The following is a 25,905-nucleotide window of genomic DNA, read 5'->3' on the forward strand; positions in this document are numbered from 1 at the left end:
TTAATATATGTTATAAGAAAACAAATTCCTTTAAAACACTTTAATTAACTTTTTTTCCTTAATTTTCTTGAACACATGTCTGTGTAAATACAAGGCATATGATAAATGATGCCTGTCTTATATTACTTGGTAAAAATCTTATGAATACAAATTTGGAGAGGCATTAGGGTTTATTTTCATATTCACTATGTGTCTTATTTTAAAAAATGTACCTAATGAGAATTTAATATTTAAAATAGATTATATGTGTATGTGTGATTCTGCGTTGTTTAAGACTTTTAAGTGTACTGTGTATATATTTTTATTTTTTTAAAAATATATCTTTATTGATTTCAAAGAGAGGAAAGGAGAGGGAGAGAGAGAGATAGAAACATCAATGATGAGAGAGTCACTGATCAAGCCCGCAGCCTGGGCATGTGCCCTGACCGGGAATCGAACCCCTATCACCTGGGTCCCAGGTTGATGGTCAACCGCTGAACCACGCCCAGCCGAGCTGTGTATATATTTTTAAAAAGAACAGTTTAGTAGAAAATAGGTGTATAAATAGAGACCTGGACAGACCAGAAGAGGCACGCCTTCCCCTCGTCCTGTGGGCTCCGCTCTCACCTGGTGTGCAGTGTGAGTGCGGAGAGCAAGCCAGGCTTTATCTGCCGTCTCTCCCATGACCAGAACTTCAGGCAGGGCGCACCCCACCTGCGCAACTATATTAGGAAGCCCTGCTTAGTTTTGATGTGGGAAGGGAAGAGTGTGAAGAGGTTATGGAAGGTCTAGTTTTAGAAAATGTGGCATTGGTGTGAGGTGGGTGTTAGAGGGAAGGGGAGAAAGGCAGGCCACAATCATTTTATGAGGCAGAAGAGTAATAAGACCAATGAGAAGGGCTTCAAATGGAGAGAATCATGGGAAATAAGGCTGGGAAGTTTCTCTGAAAAACAGGCTGAAGGTTTAGCTACAATAGCCATTAAAATCATACCTAAAATTGCCTGTGGACTTTTTCTCTTTGTTCTACACAGAAATCATGTGAGATGTCTGGCCTAGAGACACTCAGATAAAATATTATCAAGTCTGAACTGGAATTCAAGTCCTGAGACTATAAATAAAGTTCTTTCTCAGCAATCCTCCACTGACTTCTAGTGATTTATTGAGAGGTGACTTGTTGCCACCTGTAGGGAAAGGGTCCTGCGGAAGATTTGATCACTTTTGGAAAAAGCTAACACCTGTGTTTTCTTTATATATCTTACTGTAGTATATATATATTGTCAAGACTTTTACCTAAATTGTGTTCTATAACAGCTGTTATGAAAAAATGGATACTTTGGAAAGAATTTAATAAAGGGACTCACTACAAAGATGCAGGCTGTGTTTAGGACAGGCAGCAAGAGATGGTGAAGTAAGGCAAAGCCAGTAACAGCAGGGGCTGTGCCGCCCCAGGCCTGAAGGAGTAAGGAGAAGGCCAGAGGCAGGGAGCGATGTGGAAGTGGACAGATGTTGGGGGCTGTGGCACTTACTGTAGGGCCGCAGGCAGGCTCTCTGACGGGGAGGTCACTGGGGAGATCACTGGGGAGATAAATGCCTCATCCAAGTTCACTCTCCACCTTCCCATCTCCTGCAGGTGCCTTCCAGGGGCAAAACCAACCTAGCTGCAGAGGGGAGTGAATGCGGTTGGAATAGCTGAACCTCGCAGGCCAGTGTAGACAGGGGGATAAGCACAGGATCTCAAGGGACGGACAGAAGACGCCTGGCACACAGCCATACCCCCACCAGTCACTTGTCTCCAAAACCCAGTTTTAATATTTTCATCTTGGTACATATCACCTAAAATTATCTTACTCATGTGCCCATTCTCTGCTTACTTTCCATTCTCTCTTTGCCCCTCAGTCTGATTCTCCCACCTGCCTCTAGTTCTCAGGGCTGTTCATTTCCTGTGGTGGAAGCTGTTATTTGTTGACTGAATAGAGGGGTAATCATGTTTTAAACAGCACACTCATGTGCATACACACTTATACATAATATAAAAATTTGTTGGTTATATATATGCATAGTATATATGCTATATAAGTAACTCAAAATTTTTTAGTTGACAAGTGTTATGCTTTATAATAGTTTTAGCCTAAATAGCATCTAACACATTAATCTCCATAAAGTAGCTTCTCATTAAAAGCTTATTGAAGGGTTATAAGTGAATATATTCAAGATGGATAAATAAATGTATTCATGATATCATAGTTGATAGGATTAATTTCATAAGACATCAGTTGAAATCAGCTTGTGGTCACAACTTGTGTTTTTTTAAATATATCGTAGGTTATAAATATCCATTTAGTTCATTTATTCAGTATTTGTCAAATAGACCACAAATGTATTGCTAAGCCTGGAGAACATCAAATGAAGTGATCCTCAATGTTCACATGTTTCTGGGTTTCCTTTTTCTAGGCATTTGCTAGGATTATACTTCCCCATTCTCGTCGGCTAGGCATGTTCATGCAACTAGCTTTGGTCAATGAAATATGAAGAGAAATGGCATGTAACACTTCTGAGTACAATAACCTGAGGGCCAGTGTTCGGTTTTTCCTCTCTCTGCCCTGGTGGTTCATGATGATACTAGTGGAATGAGAGCAGTGTGGGGCAGAGCCCCCACCTAGCTGGAATGAACTTACCAAATCAATGGGACAAATAAACGTTTGTTAGTTAAACCCCTAAAATTTAGGAGCTGTTTGTCTTGCAGCACATCTTAGTTGATTTGGAATGGTACAGTGAGGTAAATGAGATTAAATTTTGGTTCTCAGGCATCTCATAATTTAATGAAGGGGATAGTCTGAAAGCATCTTATTATAAAGCCACTTAGGAAGTGCTAACTACAGGTGTCAGGGACTGCAAGAACATGAACACATGAAACTTCTACATGAATTAGGGAAGGATTCAAGAAGAGGTGATACTAGAATGTGGTCTAGAAGAAAAATTTGAAGGATTATAAGTCGGAAAAGAGTAATCATGAGGCATGGCAAGTTTGCAAAAAGCCCTGACTTTCCCTCATGTATTTATATCCACAAGAGACACTTGGATCAGATTTGGAGCACTTCAGCACGGTATAGTGAAGCAGTGGAGAACACAGCCTCTGGAATAAGATTATCTGGATTTGAACCCAAATTTGGTAGGTGTCATTTTAGGCATGCTATATAGCTTCCCAAGACTCAGGTGTTCCTTACGTAAGTTAGAGACAAGGATGCTGTGAAGATTAAATGAAATGATATTTTTGATCCAGTTTACAAATTGCTTGACACATAATAAGTGTGCACAGTGTGATTTTCATAATTATTACTAGGAATGTTTGTGAGCCAAAATAATGTCATGGATGGTGATGAGAGAAGGTTGGGCAGTAAGGCCAAGCAGCACTGACCTAAAGAAGATAGGAATGAACACTGCAGGCTGAAGTGACTTGGGGACTCTGGGCTGTCAGAGCAAGGATGCCTTGGGGACGTGTAAAGATACTAGACTGCTGACCTTGCCAAATCATACACAGTTATATTTTTAGTCTTTATACATTAGAAGAATCTAAGTTTACTCATCAAACCTATAAATAAAGTAAGGTCGTAAGCTAAGTCAGGCCTGCAAAGCAGAGGCAAGGGACATCCAGCTGGGCCCTGGGTATATCCATCATGGGGTCCCTGGTGACCTGCCTTGTCCCTGGTGACTAGACAAGTGCATTTCAAATTGTGCTGAAGACATTTCTGTAGTATGAGAATTTGTCCCTCTAAGCGCTTATGGGTGTACTTTTGGTCTTTCAATGCAATATCTTATTGCAGATTCAGAGTATATGTGGAATAGGAATGGAAGCGTGGATGTGACTTGCAACTTTGGTCTCAGTATTCTACATTAGGATGTAAGTTTCCTTGGGAATGTCACCTCCCAGAGCCCTGCGTCTGGGCATAGAAGGTTTAACAGGAAAGGCCTTTTAAGTTATACTGCATGCCTTCTTCTTTCTCCGATGATCAGGAAAAAAAGAAGAGTGAGAGAGAGCCACTCTGCTTTCCAAGTATCATTAAATATATCTTTGTTGGCAACCGCCAGTTGCTTCCTACACACTGTAAGTGGGCTTTAGAGTTAGACTGCCTCAGATAGCATAACAAATTTGTCACTTGTTTTGAGGGCAAAGTAGCCACTCTAAGCTTCGGTGTTCTTACCTAAAACACAAGGAGATTAACTTACTCTCCTCAGAGAGATCCTGGAAGGATAAATGAGATAGGCAAACTTATGATTTCTATAGATGTTAAACTAACTTCACTCAAATGGTTATGAACCATCAAGTCATCATGTGGTAGTATATAAAATGTTAATCATAATTTTTCATTGAATAGTTAAGGATCGAGTGGAACTCGCATTGCTGGCAGGAGTGTAAAATGGTGTAATCAGTTTGGAGAACAGTTTGGCAGTTTCTTATAAAATTCACATACATTTGCTATATAGCTCAGCAGTTCCACTTCTAGGTATGTACGCAGGAGAAATCAAGACGTATACCTTCATAGAGGCCTATCCTCAATATTCATAGCAGTTTTATTCATAAAAGGCCCAAACCGGACACAGTAAAATGACCATCAAGCAATGGGTGGGTGAACAAGCTGTGATACATCCATTAGCTGGACTGCCACTTAGCTATAAAGGACTAAATTGCTTATCACGCAACAACATAAAGGAGTCCCAAAAATATGTTAAGTGAAAAAGTCAGACAAAAAAGACTGCATGTAGGATGATTCTATTTATTTAACATTCTAGAAAGGACAAATTACAGAGATAAAAAAGACATCAGCGGTTGTCATGGCGTGGGGTGGGAGGATATTGACTACCAAGAGAACTTTTTCGGTTAATAGAAATGGTCTGTGTTTTGACTGGGGGGAGGGTGTTTACAAACTAGACATTCGGCAAAGCGCATGGAAAGTGGACACTTCAAATGAGTGAATTTTATTTTATGTAGATATCTCAGCCAACAACACTTAAGGAAGTAGCTACAACGGAGACCTCTCGGTAGGGAAAACATCAGATACCAGTCAAGAATTTGCGACCCAGAAAATTATTCTAGAAAACTGAAACCAGGAGCTTGGATATGGAATATTTAGCCTCCCAAAAATGGAGACTGTGTGTTCGAGCCTATCATTAGAATTTGGTGATAGTGAGGAAATCAAAACGTGAATTAAAAATAACAGCCTCATAGGAAACCTGCAGTGCCAAGTTTATTAGACTAATTTTAGAAGTCCCTTTCATAACTCGTGTATGAGCATTTGAGAGCTGTGACTTTTCAAGTTTCAAGACATTTAAAAAAAAATACCTTGCTATCTAAGCTTTCCTCCAAAATAATTTTTTCCTACTAAGACAGTATCTACCTTTAAAGCTAGTTTTTAAGTGCTGTAGTCTGATGCATTTTCATTCAAAGTGATAAAACACAAACTTCCTTTTAAAATGGAAGAAAACTTAAAAGGAAGACTGCCTGGAGCATGCCTTTTGTAAATGCCTGTTTTTCATGTTTACATAGTTTATTGGTCTGCCTTTACAAAGGAAGGCAGAAGTCTAAGATAAGATAACATTTAAAATGAAGAATCATACTGTAAGTAGCTGTAAAACTTGGCATTTAAATTCTTTCTTAAAATCAGAATACAAAAATCAAATATACTGTTGGTTCATCAACTGTGGGAAGATTGGAAGACATGAGGAATGAAATTAAGCATACTTGAAGATTAGGATGCTGTTTTTGTACTTGTTCTCTGTCCTGTTCTGGGATGGATTATTTTAGATCATGTTCCCTTTAGTGGATCGATAACAAGGTAAATGGAGACTTTTTTCATTATTATTATTATTATTATTTTAACCTAAGTCTTATGTCAGCTTCAGCTTGGTTAACTCCTTATTGCAGGAGTTTGTTTTTTCCCCTTGCTCTCAGACTATGCCACTGGCCACACAACCTTACAAGTAATGATGACAATATTTATTCAACTATATTTACACAACAAACAATTTTGGAGGGCTTCTATTTTGAATGTAATATTTCAAGTGTGCCAACAGAATACTTTTTAAAAAAACAATACTGTACAATTTAATAATGCTTGAGTGTCTTCAATAAATTTTATGCACAGCACTGCATTTGCTACTGCCAAGAACTCTCCCAGGTTGGGTCCAGAAATATGTTATTATGCTCACTGTGTTCAGTAATAATGAGGCAAAGTTGTTTGCCTAGCATTTTCCAGCAGTAAGTGGCCAGCCGCGCCTAGAACTGAGTGCTTCTCGCTCTCTGCCCTGCTGCTCTGCCGTACTGTCTTTCCAAGATAATGTTCTCCCTCCCTAGTAACATGAACATTGGGCAGCTGTATTTGGGTGTATAGTCATTATGTTCTTCCACCCAGGCCTTGTAGGGTGAAATGAGACGGAATGTTAAAGACAAATCCAGATTGGTAGCCTCCTGGCAGTTCCATTGTGTCCAGGCCTGACCGTGACTTACATGTCGTAATGACAGTGTACAGTGTTACATACTGTTCTGTGGATTTGGTGACAGACATAAGTGGGATGATTTACGAAATTCCAAGCAAAGCTTTGTAATCCTACAGGTTTTCCCTCCATTGTCTCGCAAAATTCTCTAGTAATTCTGCTTTTTGAGTGAATGTACTAATATATAGCCTTTATCTATATGGAAAAAAATTTCTAACACATTTATTACTCAACAAAAATGTATTTAGCACCTCTTATGTACCTCACAGTTTTCTAGGAACTAGAGATACGGAAATGAATAAAATGAACATAGCTCTGTTTCACGGAGATTTTGATCATGCTCAGTGATATTACTAATTAGTAATTATAACTCACTACTAATTAACTAATTTCAGCTGAAATCAGGAAGTTTTTGAGAGCTTTGGGAAATCATACTGAATGAGTATAAGTAGTCGATGAGGGAAGGTGGGGTCCCATCCTCAGAGATGAGGCCTCAGGTAAGGTGCCTCCTAGGAAATACCTAGACGCCCGGGACTTGGATATCGTGAGAACATGCGAGGCAGAGGGCGGACCTGCTATAGTAAGAAGAAAAGTCTGTTTTAAAACTGTATACCACATCTCCCATCGCGCCCAGCAGTCTTTCTAGAGGAAAGAGGAGAAATTAGCCATAACTCTCTCAGTGCATAAGCGTTTACTTCTCAAATATCTGTGGGATGGGGGGTGGGGGTGCTGCGGCCAGTGTTAGGCTGAATTTACTGATTCTTCTTAAGGTTGGAAGGGTGGAGGTGATGAAGATTGGTCTTCAAAAGGAGTTGGCTTCAAGCTCTAGACGGCCCAGATTTTCTCCACATGTCTTGGGTTTGTGTCATGATAATGGCAGTTTAAGAGGGCAAGCCCCAATGTACCAATGCACACACACATTTCAAGCCCCTTCCTGTCCCATCTTGTCAATCGGCTAACATGTTATTGGCCAAAGCAAGCCACATGCCCGAGCCCAGAATCAGGGAGCAAGAAGTATACTCTGGCTGCCAATGATGCTGGAGCAAGTGGCACAGCTAAACCCTAAGAAAAGAAGTGGAGAAATGCTGTGGAAGTGAGAGAGTGAGTCGTTTTGAAAAATAATTTAATCAGCCATAGGAGAAAATAACTTTAAAGGCAGAGAAGTAGATTCACTGATATAAAATTGTCTATGAAAGCATGTTAACATTCTGACTTATTTCTCATTACTTTTTTATGATTTCATACTCTCCCATTACAACTGTTCTTTTCCTTTTCAAAATTAGTTTCTTTCCTTAATATAAAAATAAACTTACCTCTTAGAATAAAGGTACATTGAAATAGCTTAACTTAGTGACGACCAGCTGACTCTCCAGGATTCTTGAAGCACTTAGGCTGAGTTTTCAGTGTATGGGGAAGAAAGCCAAAGAAAAAAGTGCACCTGCTCTTCCATTGAGACCTTTGAGTTACAGCAGCTCCAGTAAGGACTCAAGAATTACGGCTCTGAGACTTTCTTCATGCTTCTCCTCAGCTAAACAGACTGGAGTTATAAGAGTGTGCTTTTTACAGTATTGCCTTTAGAGTCCTAAAATATTTATGGCTATAGAACAGAGAGATTAAAGACATTTAGAATCTAGTGATGCTTAACTTTCACTTATTAATATACTTTTTAAAGTAATAGGAATGATTTTTTTGCAGTTTTCAGTATTTTTCTAACAGAAATAATTTTAAAAATCTGTTATATAAGATGTTGCTCTTAGAAATTGCAACTAATGCTCAGAATTTCTTAGAAAATAAATGTCATTTGTTATAAGGAATATGGTATAAAATATATTTTCAGTTCTATATAAAATGTAGACTAAGTACTTCAGAATACCAATGTTAAGATTTTTTAAGACATAAATGCAAGTATAATTCTTTTTAATATATCTTTATTGATTTCAGAGAGAGGAAAGGAGAGGGGGAGAGAGAGAGAGAAACATCAATGATGAGAGAATCATTGATCGAGCCCGCAACCTGGGCATGCGCCCTGACCGGGAATCGAACCCCGATCGCCTGGATCCCAGGTCGATGCTCAACTGCTGAGCCACGCCCGGCTGGGCGCAAGTATAATTCTTAAGTAATATTTGTGAGAAATACTGGAGGCAAATTTACCTTTTAGATGATCTACATATAATTTATGGCATTTGCTATATGTTTAAACATATGTACCATGTTTTGCCCTTTTTCTGAACCCCTTTTCTGAAATACTTGAAGTTCTTTATGTATATGTAATAATTCATCTTTATGAAAAATATTTCTACAAAAGACAAATGTCTTAGCTTTAACTGTTTTTATATTTATCCTTCTGATTCTGACAAGGTATAAAGGAATGAATTGTTCATTTTGAAAAGTTTATTAATTGTGTGACTTCCATAGTCATTTTATTGGAATTATTGTTTTCCAAAGCACACTGAATTGTACTGTACTTGCATGAAATACAACATATCCTTACATTATGACTTTTGCCTTCTTTCTTTGAGCTACCAGTTAGTTTTCTTATTTAGTTTTTTACTTTTTATTGATATAATTTATATACAATAAAATTTACTGATTGAAGTGTTAAGTTTGATGAATGTCAGCAATTGTATATACTTCTGTTACCACATCTTAAAACAGTATATAAAACATTCCCTTTACCCACCTCCTACCTCCACCCCCAAACAGAGGCAACTGCTTTCTGATTCTTTTCACCATTGATTACTTTTTACCTTTTCTTGAACTTTATAAAAATTGAATTATACAGTAAGAACTCTTCTGCCTGGCTTCTTTGTTCAACATTTAGGAATTAATGTAATTTAGGAATTACAAAGAAGGATGCTAAGGTTTCCATGCTTTTTTAGTTATTTCTCTTAAAGTTTACTTAAGTATATTGATTGCTACTTGTGTAAAAATCAACCAACCAGCAAACAAAGACTGTAGGCTTTGCACAGAATGGTTAGTTTAGGTCACAGTCTGTCCAATTGGATGAGTTTAAATAGAAAGCTTATTCACGAAAGTATTAAGTAACTTCTGTGTGTCATCTGTCTGTGAAATTAATATATAAAAATGGAGAAAAATATTTATAACTACATTGTCTTACTTTAATGATGAACTTTCTAGGAGTTTGGTGATATATTTATTCAATGGACCAAAATGTAAGGCAGTTGCCTATGTTCAGAGAAACATAGTAATGCTTTTAGACTAAGAGGCGGCCAATTGAAAATATTCCATACTGAAGTTAAGTGCTATATTTGCTATTCTAGGATATCACCTGGACTAAATTACCAAGCATCGATTATACCCTTCAGAGAATGCATATTTCTCATGTTTCAGTTACTAAGTGTCACTTTATCATTTCCCAAACTAAATACTATTCCTTGGAAAATGCTACATATCATACTTCTGTTTTAGAGATGAACAATGAGCACTAGCATTTTGAAGATTATAAAAATTTATGCAGTAAAAACCCTATTTAACCTGTTTAACTTAATATTTCTCTAATTTATTTCACTGTGAAACCACTTCCTTTTTGTGTGATAACACTTAATTTTTATAGAATGTTTCCATGAAACAGTCTTTCTGAAATCTTAATTTTATATAACATTTCAAATTTAGTGAGATGTTATCATCATAATGATTATTATTGACTATATGTATACTAGATGCCAAGGTATGCTCTGTAAAACATATTAAACTTTTCAAACTTAGGAAAAGTTGCATCTTTTAATTTTTTCCTGTAACATTTTAACTTTTTACATGATTTTTGGCTTGCTTTTCTCAAGAAGATTTCAGCATAAAACATTGGTGAAATAGAAATTTAAACTTATAACCAAGGAACAAATGAGATTATAAACATGTTTACCATGTCAACAGAGTCCTTATGATCAGCTTTAACTTTTCTCTGAACTTCCCTGGAACACTGATTAAAAGAAATCATGACCAGTATTTGTAATAGACAAGGAATGACATTTTTCTTAGTGCTATGTTAAGACAAGCTATGAAATGAATGTGGAGTTTTATAGAAAGAACTCAAACTGATGTAAAAAATGGTGACCTCACAGTATTTTACAGTAAAGGCAGAAACCAACTTCATACCGCTATTTCTTGTATCGACCTGTCATAAAAGCTGAGGGCAGTTAAACATTAAAATGCAGTTCAGGGAAAGCTATTTTGTGAGGGACTATGATAATGCGGTCAAAGCTATGGAGACTTCTTGTGGTTTAGTTTCCTCTAAGGAAAGGACTCAGACTGCCCAGTGGGGCGAATGAATGAATGGCTTTTTCTTCATTAGCTGTTCCCAAACACCTGCCTGGACATGTTAGAATCACCCTGAGGAGCTAATCATATGAAAACCCCATGGGCCCACAATCCAGCTTTGTGTAGGTCTGGGCTGGGATGCAAGGAATTTGTCCCTTTAAAAACCCCTTTAGATGATTCTGATATACGATTAGGTTTGGAAGCCACATTTGGACAATTTCCCCTATCACTTCTGTCAGTTGGCCTTTTTATATGACCTGGATATTAGAGAGAGTTATAAAATTTGAATGTGTGTTCCTTCCTGTGGACCTAGAATGAAAACATTGTATACAAAGGGAGTCAACTTTTAAGAGAGATGTTAATCCAAAGAAGTGTAGTTAGAGTGGGCAGGTCTCTGGAACAGATGCTTAATGAGAGGTGACGGAGGGACCGGTGAGCAAGAGAAGTGAAGAGAGGCTGAAGGGGACACAGGACCACTGACTTTGAATATATGGAAAGATGGTCTCTTTAAAAGTCAGCCCATTTGTTTCATACAGCTTTTCAAGGGCTGAATTAGGACCTATGTGTGGAAGTTACGTAGAGGCAGATTTCAGTAAACATTTTAAAAGACTATTCCTGCCCGGCCAGTGTGGCTCAGCAGTTGAGCACTGACGTAGGATCCAGGAGATTGCGGTTCAATTCCCTGTCAGGGCACATGCCCGGGTTGTGAGTCGGGGTGTGCAGGAGGCAGCAGATCAATGACTCTCTCATCATTGATGTTTCTCTCTCTCCCTCTCTCTCTCTGAAATCAATAAAGACATATTAAAAAAAAAAAAAGAATATTGCAGTAGTCTGAAATCTTTAACAATAGAATTAGCTGTCTCAAGGCTGGCGAGTTCTTTGTGGCTTTAGGTTTTCTTACACCAGAAGCATAAATGCTATAGAAGGAGATAATGACTTGGATAGAAGATGTGACAAATTTCTGCCTTCAAATTTGGAGACCCAGAATGTTTTCCTACATCCATGGATTTGTAAATAAGAAGTAAAGCCCAGACCTGATTGACTAGCTGGAATTCTGGAAGTGGTGCTGAAGAGCAAGGCAAACATTAGTTATATATGATAATGTAATTTGAATTATTTTATTACCTTTGAAAATACTAAGTGACATGGCAGTATACACATACAATAAAAGTATAATAGACTAGAATTTTATTCTTCAAAATAAATATACTTTAACATTTTTTTGGGGGGAAAGAGGCAGTTTTTATTGGATCATTAATTTAGAGTCCTACACTTAATCTTATTGTTTTTATCTGTGTTTGAAGTTAGTTAATTTTTTATATTAAGGAATAATTTAAGCAATTTCAAGGAAATAAATTTACACAGAACAGGGCTTTGTAAATGCTACATCAAATGGTTATTTAACCTGCCTACCAAATGGAGTTTTCTTGAGGATCAAATGAGTCAATGCATATAAAGAGCTTAAAAAAGTCCATGTGTAACAAATGCTCAATAAATGTAAGTTATTATTACTACTAGTGTTGATGAACTGGCTGACTTTTAGGTTGTGATCATAGCACTTAGCATGGGACATGGCACAGAGCAGGTGTCCTGTATTTATTCATTGACCACAAAGACATCCATATTATCAGGGCTTCCCAGTCAGGGCTTTGGAACATGCTTCTCTTTCATGTCTTATTTCCAAAGCAGACATGTCGTGAACTTCTTCCTGGTACTTGAGCTGCAGCTGTTAAACAAAGTCTCTCATGTCTATATAAGGACCAATTTTTCAGAAGATACTGGTGAAGGATTAATGAGAGTCCTTAGCCTAGAAAGCCTCCTGGAGTTTAGTACATTTGAGTTGGATTTTGAAAGGACTAAAAATTAATGGAGAGGGGAAAAGAGGCAGATAATTTAAAATAAGAAAAATGGCATATGGAATGGAGATGAAAATGATGTTGTAACAATTTGAGAGATATTTGCCTGACTTGGAAAATGGGCTACTTTATGAATTAAGAGGGAGAGATTCGTAAGGGAATTTGTCGAAATATCCTGGAATGGGAGAGCTTGAAACTAGTGTTTGTATTTGATATGGTGGAGAATGTGAAGCCTTTTTGTAGAATCTGTGAATCAGGGAAATTGGAGGTTGAGGAAGAATACTTGAGTAATTCATTCAAGAGAGAAAATGAATTTGGAAATAGTAGACATAAATAAGGGCAATTTTAAGACCCTTCAAAGGAACAGCCAAAGGACTCAATGACTTACTGGCCATTAAGGAGAGTGAGAGGTCATAGTGGCATCAAGATTGTGAATATTAGTAAGGGGAAGGTTTACTTGACTACTATGTAGAATTTGAGAGGTGTTTAAGTTTGAGAGGGGGAGGAATATTGAGTTCAGTATTTTGGTCTGTTCAAGCTCATTTGGTAGAGATTTAAGGTAGATACAGACTTAAGATCTGATAGGTATGGGAGGTGAAGTCTGGAAATGACAATTCAGGAACCAGCAGCCCATTTGAGGGCACAAGAAAGACAGTCTTATCAAATCAAGAGAGAGTAGAGGGCTTGGACAATTTTTACCTTTGTCAGTGGGAAGGAAGTCCTGTTTATTGGACTCTTTCCAAATGTCATATCTTTCATCAGTATATTTCTAATTATCTGTACATATTTTAATCAGTTTGAATGAAGGGGATAAAAAAATTTATTTATGATATTTTTTTCTCCAAATACACAAAAAATTAAAACAAAGAAGTGATCATATTCAGGTATTAAAGTTTCCATTAAAGTGTCAAAATGACTTGGTTTCATTCTCTTGTCATATTTTAGGTAAAAGAAGCATTGTGACCTCTTGATAAAACAGATACCTCATTTATAATTAAAAAATGAATAGTGTATGATTCTTGTATGCTATTTTAATATTTATGCACATATAGTAATCCACATACAATATATTTTCATATCTGATTGGCTGTAGTTTTTCTGTCATTTTCTAGGCAGGTGAATTGAGAAAATAGTTACAATTAATTGAAAGCAATGTCTGAAATTTCATTAATGCTTTTCTATGTTCCATTTTCCCATTTTATTTTATCTATTTAAAATTCACTTAAATCCCACCAAGGAACTATTATGGATCTCTAGTAGATATTTATTTAGCTGTCGGGCTCCCCGATGAGAAAGGAGAGAGAATGCTTGTGGAGAAAAAGCTTATTTAGATACATAAAACTACCCTAAAATCATTACTCAAAGAGCTGTGGTTTTGTGTTACAAATAAAAAGCAGAAAAATTGTTAGTTGTTAAAAAGCTCTGTCGATAATCTTTACAGATACCATTCATCCCTCTCTACTACCAAATTACATTTTGTACCCTGGATATTTATACTGTAGGTAATCATTATCTAACAACTATCTATTATTATTCTACAACAGTGAAATGTGGCAAGGGGATGTGAGGTGTTTAAACTGGAAATATTCAATTATAATTGTGTGCTTCTTGCTAAAACTTGAATGAAAATGAAATAATTTATTTGCTGAAAACAGTGTTTCATCGATACCATTTTTAAAATGATGAATTGTGTTTCTAAGAAGATATTGTAGTATTTCACAAATAAAATTGTAACTTAAGTAGCACCAAGTGCAATATAGGACATATGAGCAGATGCCATGACTAAAGGCATGTAGGGTTTTTAGCACAGCTCCTGGCTCACTGTGGGCACTAGAAATCTTAGCTGATACTATTCACTTTTATTTTTCTGTTTTGTGATTGTATAGTTTTTATGTCTAAATACGTTTACATTTCTTGAAATTTATCTTGTTTTCCTCAATTGCTTTTTTTCCTCCTTTTTTATTGAATTTATTGGGGTGACATTGGTTAATAAAATTATATAGGTTTCAGGTGTACAGTTCTATGACACATCATCTATATATTGTACTGTGTGTTCCCCACCCCAAGTCAAGTCTCCTTCCGTCACCATTTATCCCCCCTATACTCTCTTCTACCGCCCCCCTCAACCCTCTCCCTCTGGTAATCACCATGCCGTTGTCTGTGTCTGTGAGTTTTGGGGTTTTTTCTTAATCCCATTAGCTTTGCCCTCCTCCCTGCCCTTCTCCTCTCTCCTCCCTCCCCGAACCTTTAACTTTTTTTCCCAGGGCTAATTCCCTCACCTGGAATTGTGCTCTAAGTATTAAAAAACCATCTTCCCTTCATCACTCCTCTTTTCTCAATCCAGCTTTTGTCCACATTTGCAGCAGTTGTCTGCATTCTCTGTCCCTGTTTTCACATCACGCTTTTCCCACCCCCCCACTGCAGCTCCTCCTGAACCCCTTCTCTTTTTACTCCTGGAGAGTTCACACCGTGATTTCAGGCCTCATCTTATTTGATGCCTCTGCTGCACTGACTGTATTGATTGCTTCCTCCCTCTGGAAATGTCTTACCTTTTACTAGATAGATATTTCATCCTCTATGGGATGAACAGAAGTTCTCTTTTGCAGGTTTAGTGGCAGGAACTTTTTGGTCTTCTTGATTTTGCTAAAGCTGTGCTGTGTTTTGCAGGCAGCTGGTGGCTTTTGGAGAATGCATACAGGTTAGTAAGTAGCAAAATGTTAAAGGGACAGTGTGTGGGGGATGGTAGAAGATATAAATCCTTAGGCATGTTAAATATATCAAGAATTGGTGAATGGTGAAAGAAGCTAGTTGTGCTAACAGAAAATAGTAGCTTGGATAAGAAGAGGTTGATTGGTCCTATCGCTGAAATGTTGGAGTAATGCTAGAGCCTTTTCTTCGTTGTTTTTTTTTAAATTTAATTTTAAAATATTACAGATGTCCCTTTTTCTCCCCAGTGACCCGTTTCATCCCGTCCCACTCCCCTCCCCAGTCCCTCTCCCCACCATTGTCCCTGTCCTTGGGTTGTGCATATGTGCATATAAATTCTTTGGTTACTCTCTCCCCCTCCCCCCACCCGCCCTCCTCCATCTCTCTGACATTCATCAGTCTCATCTATGCTTCCATGTCATTGAATCTATTCTGTTCATCTGTTTATTAAGTTCTTTATATTTCACGTATAAGCGAGATCATAGAGCCTTTTCGAACCAAGCCTGTTAGCATTCCGGAGACGTAAGGGATGGTAAGCGGGGCAGATGTGAACAATCCAAAAGACCAGGGACTCCACATCTTACCTATTATTTTCTTTCTTATCAACCTGAAAAATTTGTTTTTCCACAATTTAAAATCACCCATTAATCTCTGTAGTGAATCTTGATCATGCATCACCTTTATTTTGCCTGGTTTTGTGAATAACTCCCTGGCTTCTTTAGGGGAGGTTCAGCAGGGCTTATCATTCACTGTGAAAAATAGCCAGCTGGCTTCTCTTTTCTTGTAATTAGGAACCTACTTCTCCTGTCCTCAATGCATTTTTAAAATAATAATTAGTCTTAGGTAGCCTCTGAGGATTCCAAAATGCACATCGGAGGTATGGCAGGCCCTGGTGATTTGTGATTAGCACATCTGGCTTTCAAAATACCAAAGTCCACTTTCTCCTTTGGGTGTAGAATTTTCACTGTTCCATCTTCATCTTATGGGTAATAGTCACCGTACTCATTTATTCACTGTGAAATGGCATGAATATGCAATTTAAAAGAACTAATATTTTAAATTAATACTTTCAGCCTTTTCTCTTTTAGTATTTATAAATGGAAATGAGAAGATCACTTTTGAAAATTTCCTTTGAAAAATATATTTGAGGAGCTTTGTGTCAATTGTATTATATTTGTCTTGCAAATGAATTTAAAAAATCCTTTTAGCTTTCATGGTTCTTTTTCTTAAATAAACTCTTTATTTATACCTGATGACCTGCCTCGCATTTTGCATTTTGCAGAATTCCCATTGGCCTTACAGTTACTCTCCATTTCTGATTGAACCAATGTGACACCCTGCTTTCACCACTGTTCTGCCGTTACACTTGGAGAATACTGTCTTGTGATACTAGAACAATATTTAAAGAATCCTCAGTTATCTGGGATTATTTGAATAGTTTCAACAATGTACCTATATCATGAAATCAAAGGTATTGAAACATATCTGGAGATACTGGACTCTGTAACTTCATGATTGATTATTACTACTTTTTGTTCATTTTTCAAGTATTCATGGCAGGAAATACTTTATAATGATGGAATGTTTTTAGGCTGAACAGCAAAAGAAATTTGCAATTCAGCCAAGATGGAGATGGCTGCTGGAAGTGGGGGGCAGATGAAGAATTCCATTTTGGAAACGTTGATTTTGAGTGGTCCATTAGAAATCCAAGTGAAAACATTGAGGAGGCAGTTGGATGTCTGGAGTTACGAGGGGATCGAGCTGGAGATAAGACTTTTGCATGTATTTTAGGTACTTTTGGCTTATAACGTGTGGCAGAGGGGTTTGAAACATTGAATCTGAGGTTTAGAATAAAATGGTGGGCCTCAGCCCCGGTGAGGTCTCTTCTTGTCTATTTTTTCTTGTTTCTGTGTATTTTTAATCAGTGATCAGCAAGTCAGAAGATTATATATTTGAAAAATGTTTCATTCTTTTAATCTGATGTTGCTTTAGCTGCCCCTAAGGTCTCTTATGACAAATGCAGACTAGTACAGTAACATTTGGGAGTAAGCTTTTTTTCCTAGCACTATTTGGATGTAATTGTCTCCACTGATGATAGGGGAAACCTGGTAAAATTCTAAAACCAAAAGATTGAGAAAAAAATGTAAACCTGCCACAATCTATTTGGCAGCTTTAATGTACAGTATCTAGTTTCCTGGCATTAGTCATGAAGGAGAAAACAATTTTGATAAAGTTCAAATTGAGATAAAGTTTCATAAAATAGTGAGAGTTTTTCTTTTTTTGCAGGTGAGGGAGCCAGCAGAAGGTGGGGCTCATAGTGATTGCAGGCACAAAAATGGAAACTCAAAAGAGAGGAAAGTAATTATGTAAATTGTAATTTTGGGGAGGCCTTTAGGATTTTTAATTTACATACTGTATCTGGAAGCACACTTAGTTCCTGTTTGGAGAGATGAAAGCCTTACCATAGCCTCATTGGCAGGCTGTGGCAATGCTAGCTTCTCCTGTGTGTGAGTGCAGGGAAGAGTGGAAGTGGCTGAGTGGGCAGTTGGCAGCCATTCATCGCATTGATTGCAGTCATTCATAAAACCCAGCAGCGCCGAGGGCGGAGACAGGATCGTTCCCCGAGGTGGTTGCAGAATGTCTCATTTGCATAAATCTTCAGTGATGCCTCAGTGATGAGGGAATGCTCACATGCAGTTGGAAGACTGCTAAGAGTACAAGTCTGGTAAGTCCCTGAGTAATTAAAACCTTTACAAAGTGTAAGAGGTTAAAACCCTTAACTCCTAGTCTCTCAACCCATAGCAAGTCTGGGAAGCCAGCACTGCGGCGTTGCTTGTGGCCTCCTGTCTGGCTGAAGGAATAAATCAAACGTAGGGAAAGATCCTTAATGGCCACAACATGCTGAAATATCATTGTTGTGTTTCTTAGAGTATGTGGGGCCTATCTTACTATAATAACTTTAATGCATGGGAAATAATGGAAAGTGCCGGGGCTAAACAATTTCTATACATTAGAACTGTCAAAACTACTACATTTTATTCTTTCAAACTGTGATATGCCAGGAACAACAATCAATTATAATTTTAGAGATGTGTTAATCTACGCACGCAGGGTAACAAAAATCTTATGAGTATATTATGTTTCTTTATATATCTATGTATCTAAGTGTCTGGCTTTCTTATATCTAGAAGAAATTTCAGCTAAAAAGAACATTAGAAAATGTAGGAAAATATATTAGAATATATATTACCATATTTTAGAGCTCCCTTAAATTGGTTGAACAATTAACAATCTGGAACAAATAGTTTCCCCCCCTAAAAACTCAGAGTCAGTTGCTAGCTATATCACTTTAGTTCTGTGGTCAGGATATATGTTAGTATGAAAAATATGTTGTTTTTCTGCTTTTAAAAATTAATTAAAGCAGATTAATTAATTTAAATAAATATATTTTAAGTTAAGTATATATAAATTAAATCTAAATATATTGCTTTTGAGTATGTGTTTATTTTAATTATCTAATAGAACTTTAGAATTCAGAAATTTAAATAAAGTTTTCACTTGAAAGATTTCTATATAGTATGTGTAGACAGAAACAGTATGTCACCTATTGTAATTTTAAACCAAAACCTGGATACTTGAGATTAGATGAGAGTTTTCTTCCAGAGACATAGTCCTTCACTCAAAATAATGTTTTGCTTAGAAATCTACCCTAATACTGGCTGATATTCCACATTAATTAGAAAAGAATTGCTTACAAGCATATTTAAGGAAAACTAATTAAGTAGAAGGTTTATTTCAAAGCTTTGTTATTAAATACCTGAAACTTTATGGGGAAAACAAATGAACTAAGATAGAAGGTTGCATATGGTTTCTTACAGATATAGTTCTTCAAAAACTTTTCCGAAGTGGGTGATATTTCTGGTATTTTTACAATCCAGTACATTTAGATTAAACATGCTGTATGTTCTATTTTTAGTTGGGTGAGAATTGCTAAAGATTTTCCAGTGCTGTGAAATTTAACTTCCTGGGCATTGTAATTTGTATAAGTTAGATTAAAATTTCAGAGTTCAGTAATCCTAGGATACTACTTCTCCCTACGAACTGCCTCCTTGAATGTTCTCTTAGCCCTGCAGCCAGGGTGGCCCTCTCCTCCCATGAAACTGGAACAAAACTGAAGGTCTTGTGGTTCTTGTAGATGTTCTTGACTCACGTCTCTTGGTCATTCTGTTAAGAGTTTAGCATTAGCTCTTGACAAGTCACTGTTTTTTTTTTTCTTTCATTTTACCCCAGGAGGGACGTGTGTCCAGGCTTTGAAATAGCCGTTTTCTTTTTCATCACATTGCATACCGATTTTTAAGTCTTACTTGACCTTGTTTGGAATGGGCAGTGTGTGTGTGTGCACGTTCCTGTGCGTCGTGTCCATGTTTTCCTGTATCATTTCTTTCAGAAGTGGAGAATTTAGCCATGCAGCTTTTAGCTCTTGGACAAGTTTATCTGCCACTACCTCACCAGTAATCTGCTTCTGGAATAACATGACTGGCCCTAAATATAAGTAGTGTAGTCAGACCTCCAAGAAACCTCTGGGAAAGTTAAGAACCAGATGTATGTTTGAGAATCCTGGGTCCCAAGAGGTGTTTCCATTTAGCCACGTTGAAGATGTGGGGGCTCTCAGCTTTATAACCAAGGCTTCCCTATTTAAAGCAATGTTTGTTTTAAAGCTTCTGAGGTGAAGGAATATCTGAGCTATCCAGGTACAGCCTCAGATGGGGGTGTTTTCCGATTTCTGCCAGTGAATCTCTCCAATGCTCTGTAAGCCCTGTTGACGTGAGGATAAGAGTGTGCCCCCCTGCTGCTTTGGAGCTCTGTGGTACCGTCCACCCTCTGCATTTATTATCCTGTGATGGAGGTCTTAAGACACAAAGACCTTTTACTGCTTTTTCACATTGTGGATGTATATTCTCTATTTATTTTACACACACACGCACACACATACTTTATATATGAATTATTTTCTTCTAACTCTTCCTCATTCCTTGGCTTGAAGGGGATTTTGAACATGAGGCTGCCTAGAGGCCTCTCAGATCTCTTTTTTCATTAGAGAAAGACCTGTGTTGTGATGAATGGTATGAAACAGGAGCCCATATCTTTTAGTAAAATAGCCAAAGTTACAGAAAATCCTGCTACTGTTTTAACATATCAACACAACAGCTGTTTCTATTTTTAAAGCTTTCAGATGTCTTCATATGGTGATGCCATAGCTTTTAGTAGCCTTTCTTTTATGGGGAGAGCTGCTGACCATCATTTTATTGGTGCTAAAAGGGAAGTCAAATACAGAAGCTAGCTAGGATTTTGTTCAGGCATAATAGAGCTCTTGGAAGCCCAAGTCAAGGATTTCCAGCATTAAGGACTTTTCCAGGGCCTCCAGTTTAATATTTAAGGGGCTTGCAAAGATTTTTCCCTAGACTGTGTTTTTAGTACCATGTTTAATTTCCAGATTTGTTCTACCCTTTTTATAATTAATAGTACATTGTGCTGTCTATCATGCGCCCCAGGTGTGTTGTCAGGGACATGGCGAAGCCTGCTGCCTGCAAAACACCAAGAAATGCTGAAAACCAGCCCCACCAACCTTCACCGTGAGTATGGCATTGGTTTTATTGACTGAAAATGTGGTCTTTTACACAGATCTCTGGTTACAGAATTTATTAATTCACATTGCATGTGGGCATAGATACTCTGGTGTATGTGTAATAAAAAGGCTACTATTGAATTAGATAAAATTATCTGTAAACACTAGCTCTGTATTAAGTATCTTTGTTAAGTGATGTTTCTAATGCCATATTAGAAGCATAAAACTAGAGAAAAGGGACACATTTTGGGGGGACTTTAGGGTGGCAGAAATTCTATACCTTTTGGATTTGGAATGTATGTGGGCTGGAGACTAAGACTCCAGGAAAGTAGAGAGGCCGGTGGATAAGGGAAATGCGTAGGCAGTCCATTACCCACCTTCACACCAGTTGTTTAAAGGTAATGGACAGCCTGAAAGAGCGGATTGCTCATCTAGTTTTATTTTTATTATTGCAACCTCAAGTGTAGATACTAATGAACAGTTAAACACCAACCAAAGGGGAAAGCAGGAAGTAGAGAAGAAACTAAGTAAACTCTGGGTTTTGAATGCAGATTTTGATGAGATAAAATGTAAAGACCTTTAAAATTCTGCATAGTGGCAGGATATATTCAATCTTCTGGTAAGAAAAATTAAACATTCCTTTAAAATGCAGCAGCAGCAGCAGCAGTACTCTTGGCATAACTATTATAACCTAGTAGTTACTACTGGGGAAATGCCTCCTTCCTAGGTTTTTAGCAAAAGCCTTTGAAGAAATGTGTCCTAAGAGTTGTTATTTTTTTAAATATATCTTTACTGATTTCAGAGAGAGGAAGGGAGAGAGGGTGAGAGAGAGATAGAAACATCAATGATGAGAAAGTCATTGATCAGCTGCCTCCTGCATGCCCCTGACTGGGGATCGAGCCCACAGCCCGGGCATGTGCCCTGACCAGGAATCAAACTGTGATCTCCTGGATCCTAGGTCGATGCTCAACCACCGACCGAGCCACGCCTGGCCGGGCAGTTATTTTTAAATAAATTTCTTTAGCTATCTGAAAATGCTTTGAAACAAAACCAAAATAAAATGATAAAATTGTAAAAAAGCTATGAGAAAAAAAATCTAAATTTTTGTAACATTTTTGCTATGACAAGTAATATTTACTAACACTAGAAATTAAATAGAAGGCTGAAATTAAACATTTAAATGCTTATATTTTGTATATTATATACAGTCACAAATAATTTAAAATTATTTACACTTTAGGATATAACATCTTATTAAGTAAATTTTAAGAGGCTCCATCAAAGGTTTTAGATTTTATCTCAATAAGTATACTTGAATATCACTGAATAGCATTCTACTTTTAATCAGTATTCTTTAAGGAATAAAAATAATTTTGATTTAACCATAGTAAAAATGATATGTAATTACATTGAAAAAAAAATGCAAAACTTAAAGTACTCTTAATGATTTTGCCATTTTTTTCTATAAATCTTCTTACTTCAAGCCATTTTCCTGATGGTGGAAAACTTGTGATCCTCACTTTCTATCTTATGCTCTAGGTCATAGAAAATATTTTACTTACATCAGGATTAAAACAATTTCTGGGAAAGTATTTTGAGGAATTCACATTTATTTCAAAATATTCCACTTATTGAGGTTCCATTTAAATTGGTCCCACTCATTCAAAAAAACATTTTAGTTTCCACGTATAAGCGAGATCATGTGATGTTTGTCTTTCTCTGCCTGGCTTATTTCACTTAGCATAATTTTCTCTAGGTCCATCCATACTGTCACAAAGGGTACAAGATTCTTCTTCTTTACAGCTTCGTAGTATTCCATGGCGTAAATGTCCCACAGCTTTTTATCCACTCATCTACTGATGGGCACTTGGGCTGTTTCCAGATCTTAGCTACTGTAAACTGTGCTGCTATGAACATCGGGGTATATATATTCTTTCTGATTAGTGTTTCAGGATTCTTAGGATACATTCCTAGGAGTGGAATCACTGGGGAGAAAAAGGGACATCTGTAATATTTTAAACAAAAATAAAAATTAAAAATTAAAAAAAAACAAACCCCCAAAAAACCCCAAAACATTTTAAATTGTCATCCCTCCCAACAAGACTTTAGAATTTTTTTCTTATTTTTTTATTTTTATTTTCCATGGACTTATAGTTGTGGAAATCTGTTGTAACTTACCTTTTACTTGGTGGAACTTTCCTGGCTGAGAGTAAAGAGTGTCTTTGGATTCTCCTTTCTGACAATCCCTTTGCTCATTATACTTTTCCAACAAAAATAGTAAGCCTCTCTTTATGTGACTTGAAGAATTTAAAATTTACAACTCATTCCTCATTTCTACTGATTCCTTTTAGAGAGTGGGTATGCCACATATGTGCCTTCTAGTTTGATATGAAAAGGCAACAATAAGTTGAAGGTGGGGGTGCTTAAGCATGAGCTCCAGCTTTAGCTCATTGTTTTAAATTTGTAAGTCATAACCTTTTCATGGGTCTGAAAATCAATAGGGGCTAGTTTTTTGCTTGTTTTTATTTTTGAATGGAATAGATTAGAAAATATAAGAATGCATCTCAGATTGGTATTGGTAGGATAAGTTTAGATTTCTGTATATGATAACTGGGTCAAAATGTAAATAAATACTACATTTAGTTATAAGATTGTAGTAATAAGTTTTAATTAAGAGAGTGGCTTAGTCAGATTTTTATTCTATGTATATGTGTGAATATATAACACGTATTACTTTACTTTGGTGGAGATGGAAAAATGGTGTATGAATGTGATGTGGACGAAACTAGAGATAAGCAAATCAGTTAATAGACTATTGTAATAGTCCAGAGAAATATAATAAGGTCAGAACCTGTAGGAGCAGCAGAGAATATGAGAAGGTAACATTTCAAGAGCTGAGTAAGAAGGCAAATGGGCGGTGCTTGATTGTCCACTTAATATGGTTTGTAAGGAAAATGTTTGGGGGGACTGTTGTATCAATGGCTTGGGTGATTAAGAAACATCACCTGAGAGGCAGAATAAGGGAATCAAAACAGACCCAGGGAGAGGTGGGCAGTGAGGAGTTCAGATTTTGGTAGGATGGCTTTCTGGCACCTGTCCTTTATTCAAGGGTATAAGTCCAAGCAGTAGTTGGGTGTATGAATCTGAAGCTCTCAGTTAACTGCAAAAGTAGATGACATCACCAAAGGAAGTATACTTAGAAAAAAAATACCAGAGAGAATCCTAGGTAAAAACGATGCTTAAGGAATGGGTAAAGGAAGATGATCCCACAGCTCAAATGAGAACTAATGGTTAAAGAAGTGGGAGAACCGGAAGCCAAGGTAGCAGTGGGACCTAAGGGGACCTGAACTCCCAATAGTATCACACTCAGCAGAAAATCAATAAATAATTTCAGAGATTAAAATGACTTTTGGGTTTTGCCATCAGAGGTCAAGGGGGACATTTGTCATAGCAGTTTTAATATACAAGGATGGGCAAAAATAGGCTTACAGTTATAACAAATAAAAAATATAATAATAAGTAAACAAGAATAAAATGTGTTTCATGTACTTGCGACTGTAAACCTACTTCTGTCTACCCCTGTATAAGTGGGTGAAAATACTATGGGTGTGAGGAGGAAAGGAGAAGTCAGAAAAAGAGACTATGATTGCACCTGCCTTCTTTGACACAATTGACTGAGTAGAGAGCGAGCGAGCGGTAGGGTGACTGTACTTGTGTTACTTGGTACATTCTATTTTGCAAGTCTAGGTTGACGGATACACATGTCAATATAATTTATATTTTTGATAACTGTGTATATAAAACATCCAAAGGTTATTTTTAGTTATGAAAATGTCTCTCAGTCATATTTTAAGCATGCTGTATAAGTCGTCATCACTTAAAGTAATAAATATATCAAAAATATTAGTGGAGTTCAACAAGTGGAGTCTTGTGCCTGCTATTCCTGAGGTCTACTCTGCATGGACAAATAAAAGAGAATTCCCATCATACAGGTCCCCTCTCAAGTTGGGGGCAGGAGTCATATAATCAGATACGTTATAATACTACTTGATAAGTGCAATGCTGGAAGTATATTAGAAAAAGAGACAATGATGTATTCTGTTTGAGGTTGGTGTGGTCAGGGAAGCATTTATAGACCTTTCAATAATTAATATGAAATTTAAAGTATGAATAGTTCAGGAGGTAGGCAGGTTTGGGATACAGAGTTCCAGAAGGAGAGAACAGTTGCCCTGGGGCCCAAAATATCAGGTTGTGCTGGTGTCATTTAAACTGTGTACTCAAGGCTGGGGCCTGTGAGCGTGTGTGTGTGTGTGTGTGGGGGGGGGGGCGTTATGTGTGGGGTGGGAGTTCATGTGGGTTTGGGGGATGAGAATGGGTGTAGAGTGTGAAAGAGAAAGGGGAAGAAAGGAGACGGGAAGTGGAAATACTGCATCAGAATCCCCCAAGAACAGGACACGTGGAATTTGGAGAAAAGAAGCAACACGTGACTTGACTTTGACTACTGTATTTTGAAATTTGGCTTAACATTGTTGGGTTTGTGTTTTTCAAAGTGACCTTGGACTTTAAAGTCAGAAACAGTTGTCTACTCATCAGTCTCAGTCATGGATGTTAGTGGGAACAGGTCGGAGAGGTAGGAGGCCGGGCAGATGTGAGAAAGTCTTGCAGGTGGTATAATTAGAGTATTGTGATTCATTAGATGTGATAATAGAGGAAAGAAGAGAAGAAATAACTCACTTTAGCTCAAGAGATTAAATGGATGTGATAAAATTAAGAGAATTAATTTAGGTACTAGCATTATGCTAAATGATATAAACCAGTCAGAGAAAGACAAGTACCATGATTTCACTCATATGTGAAATCTAATGAACAAATTGCAGGCTGACAGATGTGGGAAGTGGGGGCTCTGGGTGAGGGGAATGGAGGGATTGAGCAAAAAAGAAAAAAAAGAGAAAACTCATGGACAAGGACAACAGT

The 25,905-nt window shown here is 37.2% G+C and overlaps 1 protein-coding gene across 1 annotated transcript in view; it reads left to right on the forward strand.

Moving 5' to 3' along the window:
- Positions 1–25,905, forward strand: part of LOC107531619 (regulating synaptic membrane exocytosis protein 1-like) — a 197,725-nt gene that overhangs the window by 49,774 nt on the left and 122,046 nt on the right. Inside the window, exon 2 of the mRNA XM_087817474.1 lies at positions 20,858–20,938. Coding sequence (XP_087673600.1) covers positions 20,858–20,938 — 81 coding nt within the window. The remainder of the gene's footprint in view (positions 1–20,857; positions 20,939–25,905) is intronic.

This window comes from Miniopterus natalensis, chromosome 5 (assembly GCF_054644295.1).
Source record: "Miniopterus natalensis isolate mMinNat1 chromosome 5, mMinNat1.hap1, whole genome shotgun sequence".
Taxonomy (NCBI): domain Eukaryota; kingdom Metazoa; phylum Chordata; class Mammalia; order Chiroptera; family Miniopteridae; genus Miniopterus; species Miniopterus natalensis.